At 33.9% G+C, this 18451-nt stretch overlaps 1 protein-coding gene across 1 annotated transcript; it reads right to left on the bottom strand.

Moving 5' to 3' along the window:
- Positions 1-12503: 12503 nt before the first annotated feature.
- Positions 12504-16975, bottom strand: LOC113491958 (28 kDa heat- and acid-stable phosphoprotein). The gene is made up of 6 exons (XM_026869180.1): positions 16812-16975; positions 16474-16564; positions 15572-15671; positions 15042-15169; positions 14429-14614; positions 12504-13558 (listed from the first exon to the last, which is right to left on the bottom strand). The coding sequence occupies exons 1-6, from the start codon at positions 16819-16821 to the stop codon at positions 13555-13557; spliced, it is 519 nt and encodes a 172-aa protein (XP_026724981.1). The 5' UTR covers positions 16822-16975; the 3' UTR covers positions 12504-13554.
- Positions 16976-18451: the final 1476 nt, after the last annotated feature.

Here is an 18451-nt window from a genome sequence, read left to right as displayed (position 1 = left end):
CCTAAACCACTTAATCGTTTATAATAAAATTCGCACACCATGTGCAGTTCGATCCAACTTGAGAGATAGGATAGTTTAAATCTCAAGTAATAGTCGCAATTTCTTCTAACCACGCGGACGAAGTCTCGGGCAACAGCTAGTATTAGTATAGATATAGATTTGTATATAATGAACTTAGCTCTGCGTGTTCTACCAAAAGCTTGTTTGTAGATAATGACAAGAACTGACGGAATATAGGACGGATCATTAAGCTTTGTGCATGAACCATGAGTCAGATATCAGCACATATACGAAGTAGCTACGAGTATGTATGTACGTTGTACAGTCACGATCAAAATTATTTATACGAAAAGAAACTGTAAGTCGTCTTCCAATTTTATTGATAATTATAATTATAAATAATGTTTTGTTAACAATATCAGGCCTATTCAATAACTTTAGAAATCGTCATCATTGCCCGAGTGTTATGATAATATGTAGTGTTTGATTGGGTTGTATAACAATAAATAACTTTCTTTAAGTAAGTAATGGTTTGTAGTTTTTACATACTATAAAATAATGTAAGAGGAAGTGGAAAAAGTGAAAAAATATCTACTATGACACGATTGTTATAAAGAGTTTCTATAGGCATATCTAAAGGTTTAACGAAGGGCTAGTTAGTTTGATTGACGCAGCGGCTTAGGTAGCCGCTGCGTGATTATCTTTATGCTATACGGGTCGTGGGTTTCATCCTCGGACAAGTTTTTTTATGATATAAACAAGGAAGGCATTTTGTAAAAAAAAATTGTCGTACCAATTTAACATTGCAATACCACATACTGCATTATTTGACTGACCAACAATCATAAAAAAGTAAACTAGACTTTAGACAGAAAAGAAAATACTTCCAAACTGAACCTTCTTTTCCTTTTTCTTTAAACATAATATTAAAACACCCATTAAATTCATAATAATTATATTATTTTAATCGCTTTAGACCCATAAAGGTTTTAATCATAATATCATTTTAATCCCTGAATCATATTGATACATACCAAATGACTCAGTAAAAGGAATTCTATTACGTCACTCTTCAAAACAAAATATAATTTCTCTATTCAAACATTTCTAGTAAAAATTCAAATATTGCAATCGAATGCAACTTGGTCCCCGGAGCGTACCTAAGACCCATCCAAGCGGAACATATGCATATCCAATACTAGCTTTAGCCACATCTTCTGCGTTCACTTTAATGGCTTTTAAATACCTATGTAGCTACTTTGTGTTTTTATTGTAAACAGCCAGTTTGTTTGAAAGTGTAGATACTTTTTGGAACGAATTGAAGATGGTAGCAGTGAAATATGACAGTCAGTTGCTTATAGCACAAGCTTTTGTTTTATTTAAATACAAGCTAAAGCATTCGTTACAATTCCATTTATGATTTGATGTATGTAGACTACAAATTAATAGATTTAAAAATCCAATAACTACGTTTTTAAATGTAACTTCATTCAAATTTGATCAAAATCGGTCCAGCGGTTGTTATAGTTGTAAATTACATTGTCATCTGTTTTGAAGCTACACTGAAGTAACAAAAAAACAAATAAGAGAAGTGAGTGTATAAAAACGTGGGAAAAATGCATCAAAAGATGAAACTGCATGTACGGCTTAGTTACTCCTGGATTGATTTACAATATTTTTTTAAACAACGCAGTAAATACTTAAGTACTTGAACTCTTTTCATGAAACTCAAGTTTATTATTCATCACAAGCCGGGATAAAACAAGTCTGAAAGGATGCCAAAAGCTCTCCAACAATATCGGACGGTCTCGAAATACAACAGTATCTAGTAACAGGGGTTTACCACTGACTCTCAAAGTAAGATTTTTGTTGTTGTTGAAGAGAGACGAAGCTATATAAGCTACGTAGAGCGCTGTCTCTTTTCCACAATGGCAACTGTCTTACGTTATAAAGTGGTGGTATGCTTCAGCTCTCATTCTTTACAGAATATTGTAGAGTTAATTTTTCACCCTTAATGAAAGAATAATGCAATCAACAAGCATCACAGGTACCTTTAAGAATTTTAAAATGCGTAATTTTACTCCACCCGGGTATATTTTTTATATATAAAATTACTAAGCTTTAACGTAATAAACGTACTGGGAAAATATGTATATTGAAAACATGTGATTAGCTATTTGTTTACAAAAGTTAAATAAGACAAAAGTAAAGGGGTGAACAAAGGTATTTAATGCTTATTCATTACTGAAAATTCAGGAGATGTATACACAAAAATGTGCCAACAAAAGAATAATAAAGTATCTAAAATTGTGGATGCGTCCATATTTATAGCCAAAAAATTAATAAACCCATTTTTCTGATAGGAAATGAACTAAGCTAGAAAAACAGACAACTAACAGCAATACGCAACTCCCAGCGATATTTTAACGAGGTTTTATTCTGAGCAGAGTAGCAGACATATTAGGTACCTCAAGCCTACTCATATTTGAAAAGCGGCGATTAAGCATCGAGCGAATAAATCGCTATTCAATAGAATCGATAAGAGATGCCGATGCCGAGATGATTTATTGACTTGTCGGCTCCTCGCCCGCCGGGCTTACTAATGGTGGCTGAATAAGCGCTCACCACTGCCTTGTTTCTTTTTTTTTTCCCAGACGATGATAAATAAAAGAAAATTATGCAATCATAAAAGCAGAGAGAGCAGGAAATTGGGTGTATTGTTGGAAATACGATAAGTGGTCACCTTTGCGAGGTCGTTTTGGGAAAACGGTCTGCGAAGTTAGAATGATTGCGGCATTGTTTACGAAATTATGTTTATTGCATAGAGTTTTTTTGTGTTCTGGACAAAAAATATATATTTTTCTAGTAGTTGCTTCTCGTTTATCTGTTATTCGTATTACTATTTTCTGTTTTCGAATTGCCGTTATTTGTTTTATTACGAATCTAAAGCTGCAACAATATTAAATCATTTTATGGGCATTGAAGTAATATAATGTAATTAAAAATCCAGTTCCAGAACTCTCTGTCCAAAAACAATATTCCTAGAATCATATCACCTATTCAACACAAAAAGATTTTTTCAATTTGAACCAGTAGTTCCTGAGATTAGCGCATTCAAACAAACAAAGAAACTCTTCAGCTTTATATATTACCATAGATTAGTATATTTTACTCAAATCTACATTTGTAGAGTCAAATGATATTATAATTTTCTCTAAATAATCAGGTATATCATGAAACAATGTACCTACCTATTTTAAAACATTCACTTCTATTACGTGGAACTAAAACTCCATATCAAAGGCGGGATTCTAAACTTTTCCCATTTACATAAGTGATTTCACCTTTATTCATTTCATATTCAAACCTGGCTATTTTGACTGTAAACGAAACCCACTCAGTATTATTATATCTGGCAACTGAGATTTTCGTACCACTCGTTCAAGCTTATAATTTGTGGTACGGTAACAATAGTTTTTTTCAACTAAGTCTTTGTCTTTGGTCTACAAAGTAATCAACGTATTATAACTACAAAGCATACTTATCATGTATCATATTTCATTAGATTTAAGGTACCTTTGTGAAAGAAAAATATACAATAATATTATTATGCTAAGTCTAACGTCATTTTCAACAACGACGAACAACATTATCTTGAATTCCTTATAAAATACCGATCTTGAATCACACATTGACCTTCACAATCATCATAATAAAAAAACACTCACCTAATACCATCATACATTTGACGGGCCAGTTGGTCTAGTGGTTAGTGACCCTGACTGCTACACCGGAGGTCGTGGGTTCGATTCCCGCCCAGGACAAATGTTCTGTGATGAGCATGATCATTTGTTCTGGTGTCCGGGTGTAATTTATCTATAATATGTAAGTATTTAGAAATATATAAGTTTACCAGTTGTCTGGTTACCATGTGAGTGAGTTGTCCCAGGATATATTATACATATCTACCACCATGAAAAGTCAGAACAAGTCAGTTTTGGAAGTGAGACATTTTGCGGTGCACCGTCTTTTATTTCGTTACCGTAACTTAAGGGATAATAAAGTAAGTATATGTATATAGGTACCAAATTATTGAATCCTGTACGTACGTCCGGAAACTTTATGTTAATCCTATTTGATTGGACTGAACATGACAAAGTTTGACAAAAATAAGTACCGAAGTTATAATCATTCTTGGAATTTGACACAAAACGGCATTATATTGCTCATCTTTGAACGACAGCAGTAGGCGAGGTAATATAGATATTTATCATCGCTTTTGCATTATTTTTAGATCGCTTCAGTTGTACAGCAACCCCATCAATTTTACATTCCCCAATATTGGCTGCAAACATTTTTAAACAGTTTACCCTTTACAATATAAACAAAACGGGGCAAAGTTAGACTCTAGCTCAATTAGGTCGCGTTCTCGAAAGGAACAAATAAACTCTTGTGTACATTGAGTTACGGGTTGATCTCAGACAGTCGAACTGCCATCAACTAAATTTGTGTATTCACAAACAGCTGGAGGCGATCCATGCTATCGATAATATTGTTTCGATAAGCTCCGTTAGCTCGCAAATTTAATTACACGATCGTGTGTTATGAGCAGTTTATGGAAATCTGATATTGTTGAGGCAAAGCTGCAAAAGGTTATATTAACAGATCATAAGCCGATCAACAGTATTAAGTTATGTGGTAACAATGTAAATTGAGCTTGCTCCAGCGGCAAAGTTTACAAACATGACACATTTTGCTGAACGAAAGATGAAATTGGTTTATTTTTTATGTAAAGTATTTTTGGCTTGTAAGCGTAAGGTTATTTAAAATTATAAAGACTAAGTACTAAAATTGACAATTTTTGAACATAACTATAATAGAAGTTAATCAGCTAAGTGAAAATAGGAAATTCATAAATGCTGCCAAGAATAAAACTGTGACTGTATTTATGTTTGACAACGATATTTACTAAGAGATGTGAAAAAAGACGCGTCCAAGAATAATAGAGTCAACAGTTTATCTACGAAACTAAGCATGGATGAACATTCGTTCAAGAGGAAACGAAATGTTAAGAATATTGAACCGAAAATATCAAGCTGAGTTTTTCATAATAATGATGGAAACAAAATGTTCTACACAAAATATTTTCCAGTATAAGGATATATTTATGAGTCTATTTATACAGCTTGAATTGTTTAATATTTAATTTGTTCACGACTTGGCTAGAAATGGACCTCCACACTTTTATTAATTTAGCCATTGACACTCAAGTACGATTTGTAATAGCTATCAATTAGTTGTTTAAAACCATGAAAAGAATAGAATCTTCAGAAATATTAGAGTGCGATAAATTATTTCTTATAAATTCAGTTCCATTGAACATTATTCAAGATACCTCTGGAAGTAATAAAGTATCACATACTGTGTACTTTTTCATAAGCTTATTAACCACCATTCGTAGCAAAAAGTAGAAACAAAACACAACCGAACCTTCCCAGAAAAATAACACAAACTCTTTTCTAAACCTACAGTTAGTCCAAGAGTTATAACCACCACAAATCAGTCCAACGAAATCAGGAAGCACACGTTATCACAGGTTCACTTGAATTACTCGCTGCAGCCCCGAAGGTGCGTGAAATATAAATCAGCTAGCTGTGATTTAGGTGAAACCTCCCGGAAACTTTTAATTCTGTTTCGCTCGGCTCTCGGCCATTTAATTTATCTATTATTTATTGCACGGCGGGAAACTTAGACACTTTGTTTATTAGCTATTCAATTAGATCGCCTGATACTTTTATCCTTGGAGTTTTGTTTTGACCTGAATTGTGGAAGAATATTTGATAAGTCGTTTCGGGTATTTTGTAACTACATATAACTCAATTATATTTGTTATAAGTGGTAAAAAAAGTTTGCTAATAATATGATATTAGTGGGGGAAATCTGTATTTCAGTTTTATATGAATTTTGTGATGATTTTGGTTCTCGTGACAGCACAGATATCTTAGTGATTGTGGTCACATGCTAAACCTACCGTACGCGACGTATCGCGGGTTCGATCCCCGCGTAGGAAAGGCGTTTGTGTAATACACGAAACTCCCCGCGACACAAGTATTAAATTTCTTATTAAGGTAGTCACTTTTTTAAAGCATAAATATTTATTTTCTCTTGTACATATTGCCAGAAAGACATCTGAAACCGTCTAAACGTTAATTCAAAGTTTAGTATTTGAAAATTCCCAATCATATTCAATAACTATTGTATTCTGATAAAAAAGACAAATTAATTTTTGTTGATATTCACAAATTAACCCGCTTTCAATTACATCAATGTATTCAGGAGTACACGCCCCAAATCCTTAATTACGATTAAGTTTATTGAATGTATTCGAATTCACAGACTAATTACAATAAAATTATGAGTTATTGTTGCAGGCCTATCGTCAATAGTATTTGTATGATAAAAATGTTACTGTAAACATTTATTGATACAGATTTTTGATATTTGCTAGACATATCTCATTTATAATAACAAAATTCAAATGAAATATATATTACATTGCAATGTGTATCGTAAATTATATGTGTATTTTTAGTTAATATATATTTCATCATTTTTCATCGGGATGAAAATAATACTTGATACAGTCAGTTTGCCATCGTTGATAACTGCTGGCTCACAAACAATAGATATTCCAGACTGGCACTGGCTGCTGACTAACTGATCATATAACAAGAACTCCATAAATAACCTTGTTCTTGGCGAAAAATAAATCATTATCTTCTCATATAATTTTGCATAACAGCAAGCAAGCAATAGTCAAAGTCAAGTCAAAAATGTATAAGCACATAAGGACTCTTCCGTTTTTAAACAGCTCCTAGTATATAGAAATTCGTTCACGTTTTTGTTTCAAACGAGAGTTCAGTTCTATTTCCAGCAAAACTTTGTTGCGAAATTTATTTTTAAAAGCGAACCATCGTAATACTGGCTTACCAGACCTACCTGTGTACTGGACTGCAGGTCATAAAAGAAGATACCGGGACATCTATGTTACTTTACGTTGGTTTCAGAATGGGAATGCAAATGGGAAACCCAATTCAAATGAAGTTTTAGGATACCCGCTATTGAGTAGTAACAGTTTTTACAGGACTTCAGTTTTTGTTTAGTCGACGTAGACCCCAGATTTTTGTAGTAGACTTTGTGAAATCAAAGAAAGAAAATTGAATTATTTTGTTGCTTTCACAAGGGGAGGATGTCAAGGGGTTTTTATAAAAGGATGACGTCATGCGTACGCCACGTTAAGTAATACCTAAAGATAAGATAAGGTGAGCAATGTTCATTATTTGAGATACAACGCCTGCATTCAAATGAGTACCGTATATTTAGTAAAGCTTCACCGGACATGCGAAATTTTTATGAGAGTTAGAGCAAGACGAATTGATTGAGTGTATGTAAATGACTTGTATCCATAACTCACTAGACTGACAAAAAATAAAAGTAATTTCTCAACGTTTGAGTTCATGCAAAATTAGGAATCGTTGTCCATACATTTGCCTTACGCGGACACACGTAATCAAAACAAAAGCAAATGAAAACCACTGAATGATTTTAAATCAAACCATCGAATTTTAAACACCCGAAATACTACGGTATTCAAAGCAAAAATACGAACAAAGATTTTTGAGTAAAAAGTTTCGACCACATTCCGCCCCACAGAGGGATGTGTGTTAAATTAACATAGTTCGATGTTACACCGCGGCCGGACCTGTAATGAGAATTTACTGCTTTACGTAGCTCCCGACGCATTTAGATATTCGGGCACGTACCCGTAATATTTTAGGCAGTCAGACAATAAGTTGGGCAAGACTCGAGAGACTTGCTAATATGAATAAGCTACCGAAAACCTTTTTGTGTTAATGTGTTTCTTATTCGCTTTGTGACTTGTGAACAGATAAGATACGCTGACTTTGCAAAATTTCGGACGCATTAGGTGACTCAGTATATGTGCGGATGAAAAGTTCTAAAGGCGTTAGGGACTAAGTTGGTGTGACGTTATTTTTTATAAAAGTCGATTTAGAGTTTAACGTGACAATGGGAAATAACATAACAATGTTTTTTATCAGCTATGCTAGACTATTGCAATCACTCCGATGAGATCTGTGTATCAATAATAATGACAATGTTTATTGTGTAAAGACCAAATTAACGAAGTTAGCGGTTTTATTAGCCCAAATTTATAACTTAAACAGCGGACCCGACAAACGCTGTCATACATGATATTTCAATCTATTAGGATCTTTAACGGAGGAGTTCCCTGACATACACACGTACAGTAGAACTATGTATATAAAGATTGAAGTTACCAATTTATTACACCTGCTATCGACGCATAATACTCTTATTCTATTATCTTCGTATTGAACATAAGCAACCGTTTACTAAAACATCTTCATTCGTTAAACAGAGAGTAAACAACGAACACTGGCAAGTTACTATCTAAATCTGTTCGTACAACAATGAGCATGTTAAGTAAATTGCACTGCGAGGCCGGCCGGCGAATATCGCTCCCTGTTACGGCCGAAACTGGAGCTTGCGGCCTTTTATTGTTGCAGCCCGCGGCGAAAACAACTTTGTACTCGTACCTACGTTCCAAGCTTTTCCGGATATTCGTGGTAAAGCCGGTGAAGCATGCCACGTATATGATTGTGAAATACGGTGTTTTTTACTTCTCTTGTTACAGATATAAAGTTTTATACATGTTGTGTCTTAATTTCCGATGTCGTATTATTCACTTCCAAATGTCGTGTAGTTTTTTTTTTATATTCTACTAAAATATGTATGTTATTTTCAAATGGCCATTATGTAGTAAGAGTGTTGACAAGAAGTTATTGTTTTGGTTTTACTTCGTTTGTAATTCATTTATTTTAATGTTACCTGCCAGTGAACATACAATTAGTTATGCAGAAAACGAGTGACGCTCAGTTTTAAAATAAATGGAGTAAGTACCTATACGACAAGACCTACACGTCCCTACACAAAATATAAGTTTACTTTACATAAAACTAAATTTAGGCCAGCATATGTATAATAGGGAAGATGGAAGTCCGCCATAACGTCACCTCACTTCAATTTTACTACGCCCTTTTAAGGTTAAACAGTCTTGAAGTAAGGTAAAAGGTTGCCGAGCTGAAGAAGCAATGAACGGCCTGTGCGAGACCTCTAATCTACATAAGGATGTTCAGCAGATAGGAAGCCGATATTATCAAGGTTTTACATTCCCGTTTACCTACATCAACCTTCGTCCAACCCTCCCTTCGCTTATCGGCGGCCAATTTGACTGCACCCTTGTGTTACAAAAATTGAGCTTCTGATATCTTACGGCCGCGAATTTACACTTTGTAATGGAGTACTCCCGTAAATTCGTTTCCAGAAGCTTTCCATTTGGGGATAACGTGATAGATAGGTATTAGGGCGTTTTAGATCCTGTTTAATGTTTTTGCGTAGAATAAACAAATGTTTTGGGGAAACGTCGACGGAATATCAAACGGACGTGTAATTGTCTTACGTGGTCTTTGGGGGGTTGTCTGAATAATGTGGAGGGGTAAGCCAACTGTTTGTGGACGGATTAAAATAATCCACAATTTAATTTTGATATTACTTTTAATTTTGATCTTGATAGAGTGCTACCTAAATATACTTTTGGGACTGCATAAAATTAATAGTCGGTGAGGAAAACCTCGTGTTGTAAAAAGCCTATTTTATAGAAAGCCTATAGTCGCGTTAAAATGAAATGATAATAAATCTAGCTAGGTACTTACCTCAGAAAGGGTGTCGTGGTTCATGAACGTTGTCACATCTTGTAGAGTTTACTTTGTAGCCTTTTTTTTAACACTAAACGTTCATTTATTTTGGTTAATACACACTGACATAACTCAAAAACACACACAATCTTCTACTAAAAAATATCTTGTTGTTTTAAGCACATGTACCAAACTACCAGTCATGAAAAATTGATTAAGCACTGATTTATATTATTTGATTAAACTAGGAGCGAGTCCCATGTTATAATTGGGATCGTCCGACTAGTTTCGGATCCAAGCGATATCCTTAATTATGAGCTGACGTGACTGCGGCGAATTGTGTCAAACAGACGACTACCCTCTAAAAAATATTTTTATAAATCAAAACTTTTTTATTTTCTAAATATACAATTTTTTTATAAATATACGACGTCAAACAACAATGTCGACTGCTAGAAAATACCGTCACATTTTTGCTATTATATTTTCGCTTCAATTTTCCCTATAGTTTTTCACAGTGTGTTTTGTCATGAAAATATCGTCTCATAAAGAATTTTATGTATGCGCATATTAAGTTAATAGCGTTATATCCGAGTCACACGAAATCTGAGCGAAGTCGACCGAGGCGCCAAATTTATATAGTTAATATAAACACTTTAAATATATTACGTAGCGGGACAGTGTTCGCTACACGGACATTTTGTTAAACCTGGTAGATTTTATAGGTGCCAAATTATTAATGTATTAAACCCCTTTTTCGTTAATGGAGTAATCGCATTATCCGTTATTACATAAAAATATTAATAACCATATTTATTCGCGTACAATATGGAATGAAAACGTGTAAATAAATTTTACATGTTTTGCTTTATGCATATAATATTTGAGGCATTGAGGTTGATACATTATGGGGAAAGTAATTGAAGATGGAGTAGGTGCAAAAAGTTAATGTTCATTTTCAATCAATAGATACTTTAACACCGTTATTTTTTTATTTAATTGCAAAACAAAAAAAATACGTCATTATCATCCTAGCCTTTCCTCAACTATTTTGAGGTCGGCTTGAGTCCAACCGGATGCAGCTAAGTACAAGAGTTTAACAATGAGCGACCTACTATCTTATCTCCTCAACCCAATTACCTTGGTAACACGATACCCCTTAGTTAGAGCGGTTGTCAGACTTCCTAGCTTCTGACTACCGGTAACGACTGACAAAGATGTGTTAATAACAGCCGGAACGCTCGGAACCTACCATTTAACGTGCCTTTCGAAACACGGAGGAACTCTATGACATAGATGGTCGCCCATCCACGGACAGAGCGGATTACCTGTGATCAATCAATTAGAATAAGAATTAATAAGCTCTCCAACAGATTAACGGTTGGACCCTTCTGTAGTAAATGTCTATACAATGTAGTTAAAAAGATGTGTAAACAAAAACAACAGTTACAAATCTTATCAATTGTTTGGACGAGGTCGCGGTTAATATGCGCATATATCGGAGTATCGTAGACGCCACGATTAACTCTCAAGGGATAATGATCCGTGAAATATGGACCATTATTGTTCTTTAGAAGTTTGTTGTAAGTATCGTCAACAAGTTTTTGAACACTATCAGAATTACAGAATATGATTCAAACAATGCGACTAGGACACAAATTAGTAGTTTAAATGAAGGCAACCAGAATAAAAAAATAGCCGAACGCCGAAACCAGACTTTTTTTTCGAAATATTTTTCTATACATATTTTAAAGATTCGTGCCAAGTCTATTAAAAATTTAAACGCCTTATACTTACCAAAAAAAGCTTCCTTGTAGATTAAAAACTCGGATAGCAGAGTTGTATAGGTCACCATACCAAACCCAATTTGCGCGACATATCGAGGGTTCGATCCCCGCGTTAGACTAGCATTAAGATTAGCACTGTCCGATTCAAAGACGCCTGTTCTGAGATTGGGTGTCTTGAATTTGTGAGTGTTAAAACTTCAAGGAGAGGAAGTCGTTTTAATAAAACAAAAATATCTAAAAATAAAATTAACAACAGACCCATAATTGCGCTGAGTTTCTCGTTTTGCACGGCGCTACGTTATGCCCAGTACAATCCCGAGGGAAATTAGTATTACCATACTAGATTGAATATTTCTCGACACTTGCAGCTAAATGTAAAAATGCGAGTTGTTTTGTAACTTAAAGGGCTAGTTTTGAAACTTGAAGATTTTATTTGAATTCTATACGATTATACAGTCGGACTCACCTTCATAATATCTATAGGCACAAAAATGTATGTTCAGTTACGGGGTGTCAAGTAATGGCCCGAAAAATGATTTATGAAGATTGAAATTCCAACCGTGTGCTTTATTTTATTGTTCAAATATAAGCAAGCTGCGGTCTCCTGTAATTATAGGAGCACAACGGACAAAATTGTACTGTTTGTACTTAATTTTATGACTTGGACTTGTGCAGTTTTTGTTGGCGGCCCATAAATTAATAATAATTCAACCATCATTTAGGTAGATCGACTTGATACTCGCGATAACGTTAACTGTTAAGGATGATTTTACTGGTTGAATCTTAAAGTTTTAATAAAAACGAATATGATCGGTTTTTAAGCTGACTGATTGTACAATATCTTTGTATTTCAACCATTCTAATAAAATAACAAGATTTGGTAATAAAGATCCGGGAGAAGAAAAGCAAACAACAAAAATAGAATCATTTTCAATTTTTATTATATAGATACACATTTGCTTTATAAAAATTGTCTATTGAGACTATCTAACAATTAGTCCTAAGCAAATTCATACATTGCACATTTCTTTATGAAATTTTCTGTTAAAGACATAGCTTGTAAATATATCTGACTCGTTTTAACAATTTTAAAACATGCTGTTTTTAGTACACATGAAAATTTCACAAAGCAACTGACATTCCGGTGGAATTAAAAAATATAAACTATGTAGACATCGTACCCTTCCTTATTACATTTCATCATAAGTTATATATATTTAAATTTACACCATTTATTTATTTTTACGTACGACTTGTCATCATCACGAATCATGGCATTGTTATTTAATCTGTGTAATTAATGAAAACTTTATTGAAATTTCGAACTCGATGATGGTGAATTATAGCTTTAAGTAATTATGGCTAATTTATGTTAAAATAATTATGTGCTAACACTTTGTAAATGTCTACATTTCGAATGATCCACTGGGATTGATGAAAGTGATTCTATTAGGGTTTGTCAATAAATCTCGTAAATAAAAAGCACTCTTATTGTGCATTTAGACAGTTTGTACATTTCTCTAAAACGTAGACATTTAAAAAATGGGGCATTGTATGCTGCTCATATTATGTATAGTATAACATTAAATTTACCTAAATATATAAAAACAACAAGAACACGTGAGTTACCACCATTTTAAAATTATACGCTCGATTTTCGGTTTGCAAATTTTATACTTGTGAACTAGAATTTTATACCCAGAACGATTGACTACAACAGTCTTCTGGTGCGTCCAATAAAGAAACAATAATATTTCACACAATCAGAGGTATGTCACAGCTAGGAAAGCTTCACAAAATCATAAGATGTAAAAATATATTATGCTTTATACATTAATGAAAGTCTGTATGCAAAATTTGTATAGGATAAAAAGATCACAATATTCAATAGGAGAGTGATTCGGAAAGCCACCTAGCCTGAGATTATGAGCATGCGAAACAGCAAAACGGCACGTCCTTTGCTCAGTAGTCTACCTGCAAGCACAGATAAAGATAATATTATGTTAGATACTTAAGCAATTTAACAGTGTCAAAATAATATTAATAATATTAAGAAAGAAATAACCACATAGGTAAACATTCTAGGTCTTTTTATCTTAACATGTCACCTTATGTAAATAAACATCTAATACAGTGGCATATTTGATTTTGTAATCTTTATTGTTGTTTAACTTTGTTTAGTCACAATGTATTTTTAATAAGAATATTCTGACAAAAAGATAAATCAACATTGTTTATCATTTTACTCACTCTCGCGTCTTCGCGACTCTTTGAATGCAAATCGTACTTTCATGTTTGTAATATATTATAATCTAATGTTCAACAGCTTTCACTTTTGTCTGCAATTGTGCAAAGCTTATGAATACTTGATAACTTGTAATTTCTAAAAACATACATAATATAGATAAATTACACCCAGAGACAGAACTGATGCTCGAGCTCATCTCACAAACATTTGTCCTAGGTGGGAATCGAACCCACGGCTTCCGGTGTATTAGTCAGGGTCCCTAACCACTAGACCAACAAGGCAGTGTAATAAAGATAAGATTAGAATATTCTTTATTGTTCACCAAAAAATTGCAGCAGTGATTCTTAATGCCTACAATTTTAGGGTAATGGACAATGGTCTTATCGCTAAAGGCCCCTTTACCTTTATTAGATGATGTAACGGTACTAACGGTTTACTCACGCGTATTTATCGGGGTGGCCCGACTAGTTTCTGACAGAACCGGAGTCCTTAATCATAAGCAGACGCGGCGGGATCGGCCTACCCCGATAAATACGCCTGAGTAAATCGTTACATCATTTAATAATGAATCATTCTCACGTTAGTTACCCCTTTACCTTTTCTTAGGTGTTTCGTCCTTGGCTTTCTTCTCGGCCTCCCTGCGCTTGGCGGCCTCCTCCCGCTGCTGGCGGATGATGGCGAGCCGCGCGAGGTCTGCGCGCGCCTGGTCGGTCTTGCCCTCCGCGTGGAGCTTCTGGTACGCGGCCGCCGCACGCTGTTTCTCTATCTCCTCTCGTTCACGCCTGAAAATTATGGATGCAAGTGTTGGTGTACTCAATAATCAATTATTTATTGCATTCCAAATAAGTAGTAGTATTTTTAGTACTTCTTTCTTAAAAATACATAACTTTGAAATGAAACTACTTTTACGGATTTTATCGCGGTTTTATTTTAGATTTTAGTTTCCAACGTTTCGACACCTTTGCAGGTATCATGGTCACGGGCAGACAGATGGTATGGACATAACTTTCTTCCGAAAGTCAGCCAAAATAGATGTTATTTGTGTAGGGGTCAATACTTTTTATGCCCAAGTATGCATTTCTTAAAACAAATAAGTGCTCAACTAAAGCTTCATAATTAAATATAATGTTATGTTCATCCAAATCAAAAGACCACCATCAAGTGTTGATATAACTTGAAAACAGAATAAATAAATTTTATTAGATTTACCTTGATAACTGAGGTTTTTCTCCTTCGCCTAAATTGTCCAAGTTGGTCAATTTCTTATTTTTCTTCACTACACGGTTGGGGTTCTCTACTTCAATGAGGCCTGACACACCCTTAGCCTTGGATGGTTTCTGAAACAGTGAAATAAGGTATAAAATCATTGTTCTTACATGCCATACACTCAATCATGGTCAGGTTGAAGAGGAAGTTTTAACATGCTGAAAGACTGTCCTGGCTATCTTAGATTTCTAATCTATCAACTTGTTGCCTTTTAATTAAGCTCCTGAATACATATAAATATAAAGCCCGGCTGGAGTACCATCCTGTGATGAATATATTGATGTGAATTACATTTTGTGGACCCTTGAGCAAAGAATAGCAATGTGATGAAAACAATAAAACTTATAATAATTATTATTAACAAAATGACCCAAAAATCATATGAGAATACACATTGCGGGCACAGAACATCACATTATGACCAGTGATATGATTTAAAAAGAGAAACCATAGAACATACAAAATATAATTACATCATCATCCGAGTCACTATCGTCGTCGCTGCCGGAGCCAGACTTTTCTTCTTCTGACTCTTCTTCACTAGAACTCTCTTTCCCATGTTCTTTCCTCCACCTGAAATTAAAAACAAGTTTATTTTAAGATATTTCAAATACATTTTAGGAATTATGGCATCACAAAATTCTGATTTTGTTTAAAATAAGAATATTACTTCAAAATTGTATTGTAAAATAACAAAGACAGGCATTTTTATAGTTACTTAAAACTAAAAGTGTGTAAAAATAGTGCTGCATACAAATTAATGTAAGACTGGACTTGAACCTGCGTCTCCTGGTTCAACAGAACAGTTGTTTTAGACTTTTAAGATGATAAATTAAATATGTTATTAAGTAACTATAGTTTTTTTTTGTACCAATGCAATGTAATTATTTTTTATGTAATTAAAAATCTACCGGACTTAATTCTAAAAGAGGAACAGAGATTGCGTTCTCTAACTGTCATGGACATCAATATTCATACTTAACTGTTTGTTTATGTGTAAAAAATCTTAGTATCCCTAATTATTTATTATCCATTATTTTGATTATCCCTAATAACAAGCTTATTAACTCAATGTCTTGTAGGTTTCCACAATGAATTTGGGCAAATTGACTGTGTAAACAATATTGACACTATTAATAGAATCCACTTTTAAAAATGTAAGTAGTGTTGGCATACACACAAACATAAATATAATGAGATCACATTCAGAATGATACAAACTATTTGTTAGTCAAATGAGGTACTTGTTTTAGGTGTTTAAAAAAGAGTAGTGAATGTGAAACTATAGGTGTAGTGCCAATGCTTATAGTTCATTCAGAACAATGAGTCAAGCTATCATAGACATTTATAGACAACTTATTCATGAATCACTTGCCTCTGCTTTTGTTCCTCTTGTTTCCGCTGCTCCTCCAACTCCTCAGGGCTCGTGAATTTGCGGTTGCGGCCCTTGTGATTCGTGAATTTACCTGAAATGTTAAACAAAAGCAATGTTCGTCTCAAAAGGTTAGTAGGCCAGAAAACAATCAATAATCTTTCAACGATACAGATCATAAAGACATTACGCATCTACTATAATATAACAAATGATAACTTAAAAATCTCACGTTTTACACTCAAGGAATAGCCACATTCTAACTAGATTTTCTAAAGAAAGCACATTCCCATAACATTGGACGACATTGAGAAAAAACAACACGTAAACGATTCACTTACCGCGTGGCATGTTGAGATGTATTTACTTGTTACTATTTTATACAACTGTAAAGTTATTATTTGACTGCAATATTAATCTTTGAAGGAAATTAGTAAGCAAAATACTAAAAATCGGATAAATTTAGCGTTGACGTCTCGTCGGAACCGGAATTCGAAATCGAAACGAAGCCTCGTTGAGCAGATAACACAGAAAAATGTTGCAATTGTAAATATTTATTTTAGTCGATTTTACTAAATGACGAATAATAAACTTTAGTTATTATTGATTAAAGTTAGTTTTTACATCAAAATTATGATAAGCAGTAAAATAATTATTAACTTACATTAAAATGAATAAATTTCCCTTAAAATGATACATTTGCTAAATTATATATGCTCATTTAAATATTTTTACAAATTTAATTTTTTTAGACCTTCAGGCAAAGGTATCAATTATGTTTTGTGTCAAATACACCTGTTTCATATCAGGATTATAAGTGTTTAAAAATAATAATTACTAATTATTGGCTCACAAAAGTGGGTGTCTATCAGAACCAGATGGTAAAACGAAACAGCTATTATTCTTTTACGGCGCGTTCGAGTGCCGTGCGCGTCCAAAGAAATGTCAACAAGCTCTATCAAGTCCATTCGATTAGGGCGGAGGCCTGTCGAAGCAACGGGGTTGTCCGAAAGGGTTACCATTGCCCCGGTAAACAGTACGAGTCTGACATTCCCTGCTGCTCAACCCAAAGCGGGAGGAGTCATTTCATGATCTCCCATTAAAAAAAGCTATCATTCTTAATGACATCTTATTTTTCTATCCACTTTTCTAATTTTTCAACTGCGAGGTTTGTTGCACCGTTTTGTACTGTTCTTTGGAAGTCGATTTTAGTAATCGACTACTTTATATTAATTAATTTTAAGCTTGCAACATTAACAAGGGTTACGTACGTATGGGTACGTTCCACACACGTTTTCCATCACACCCGCTGTATTGTTTTTATGTGATAAGATAATTTTTTCTTGTTAAATATTATTAAGCAATTGTCAATAGTAAACTTACTCCTTTAAACCCCTTCATTAATTTTAGAAATAAAAAGGGTACTTAAATTCTCCCGCTCCTGAATTGATAAATCTTTACTTCTTAATTTTAACCCACGACCACCATAGCTACTTACTTTTTGAGTTTTTGCATAACATGCAACGGGTTCGCTTCTCGTAAGATTATGTTTGTCCTCTGGCTAAGGAGTAGACTTTAAACTGGTTTAAAAACAACATTGTACAAAAATACATTGTTGAAACAAAAACATCTACAGGAATTTATTTTTTATTCATTAGGCCATTTTTGTTTCTTTGCGTATTCCAAACATCAAAACGCATAAAGTCCCATTCACGTGCAAGAAGTTTGTGAAAAAAAAACTAACCTTTGACAGGCCTATAGATACTATATTTGTTTAGGTAGGTTCAATCTTGGTATGGTTACGTATGTGGTACGTAATGGATTATAGTTTTAAAGGATAAGTAGGTTTTCAAAATTTTTGAAAGAAACCTGTGCGACCCAGCGATCTCTCACGGCTTTGTTGTATGTTAACTACTTGTGCAAATAAAAATATTTTTCATAGCTTTTATTTCTGAAGCTGATTTTTTTGGGTGTCTAGATA

The sequence above is a fragment of the Trichoplusia ni genome, chromosome 3 (genome assembly GCF_003590095.1).
Source record: "Trichoplusia ni isolate ovarian cell line Hi5 chromosome 3, tn1, whole genome shotgun sequence".
Lineage (NCBI taxonomy): Eukaryota > Metazoa > Arthropoda > Insecta > Lepidoptera > Noctuidae > Trichoplusia > Trichoplusia ni.
The sequence above is the reverse complement of the archived record's forward strand: the minus strand, read 5'-3'. Positions and strand labels throughout refer to the sequence as shown.

Coding starts and splice junctions, on each gene's coding strand:
- LOC113491958 (XM_026869180.1), bottom strand. Junction 15,672..16,473: donor CAAGAGGAACAAAAGCAGAG/GCAAGTGATTCA, acceptor TTTTAATTTCAG/GTGGAGGAAAGAACATGGGA. Junction 14,615..15,041: donor GAAAAACCTCAGTTATCAAG/GTAAATCTAATA, acceptor CATAATTTTCAG/GCGTGAACGAGAGGAGATAG.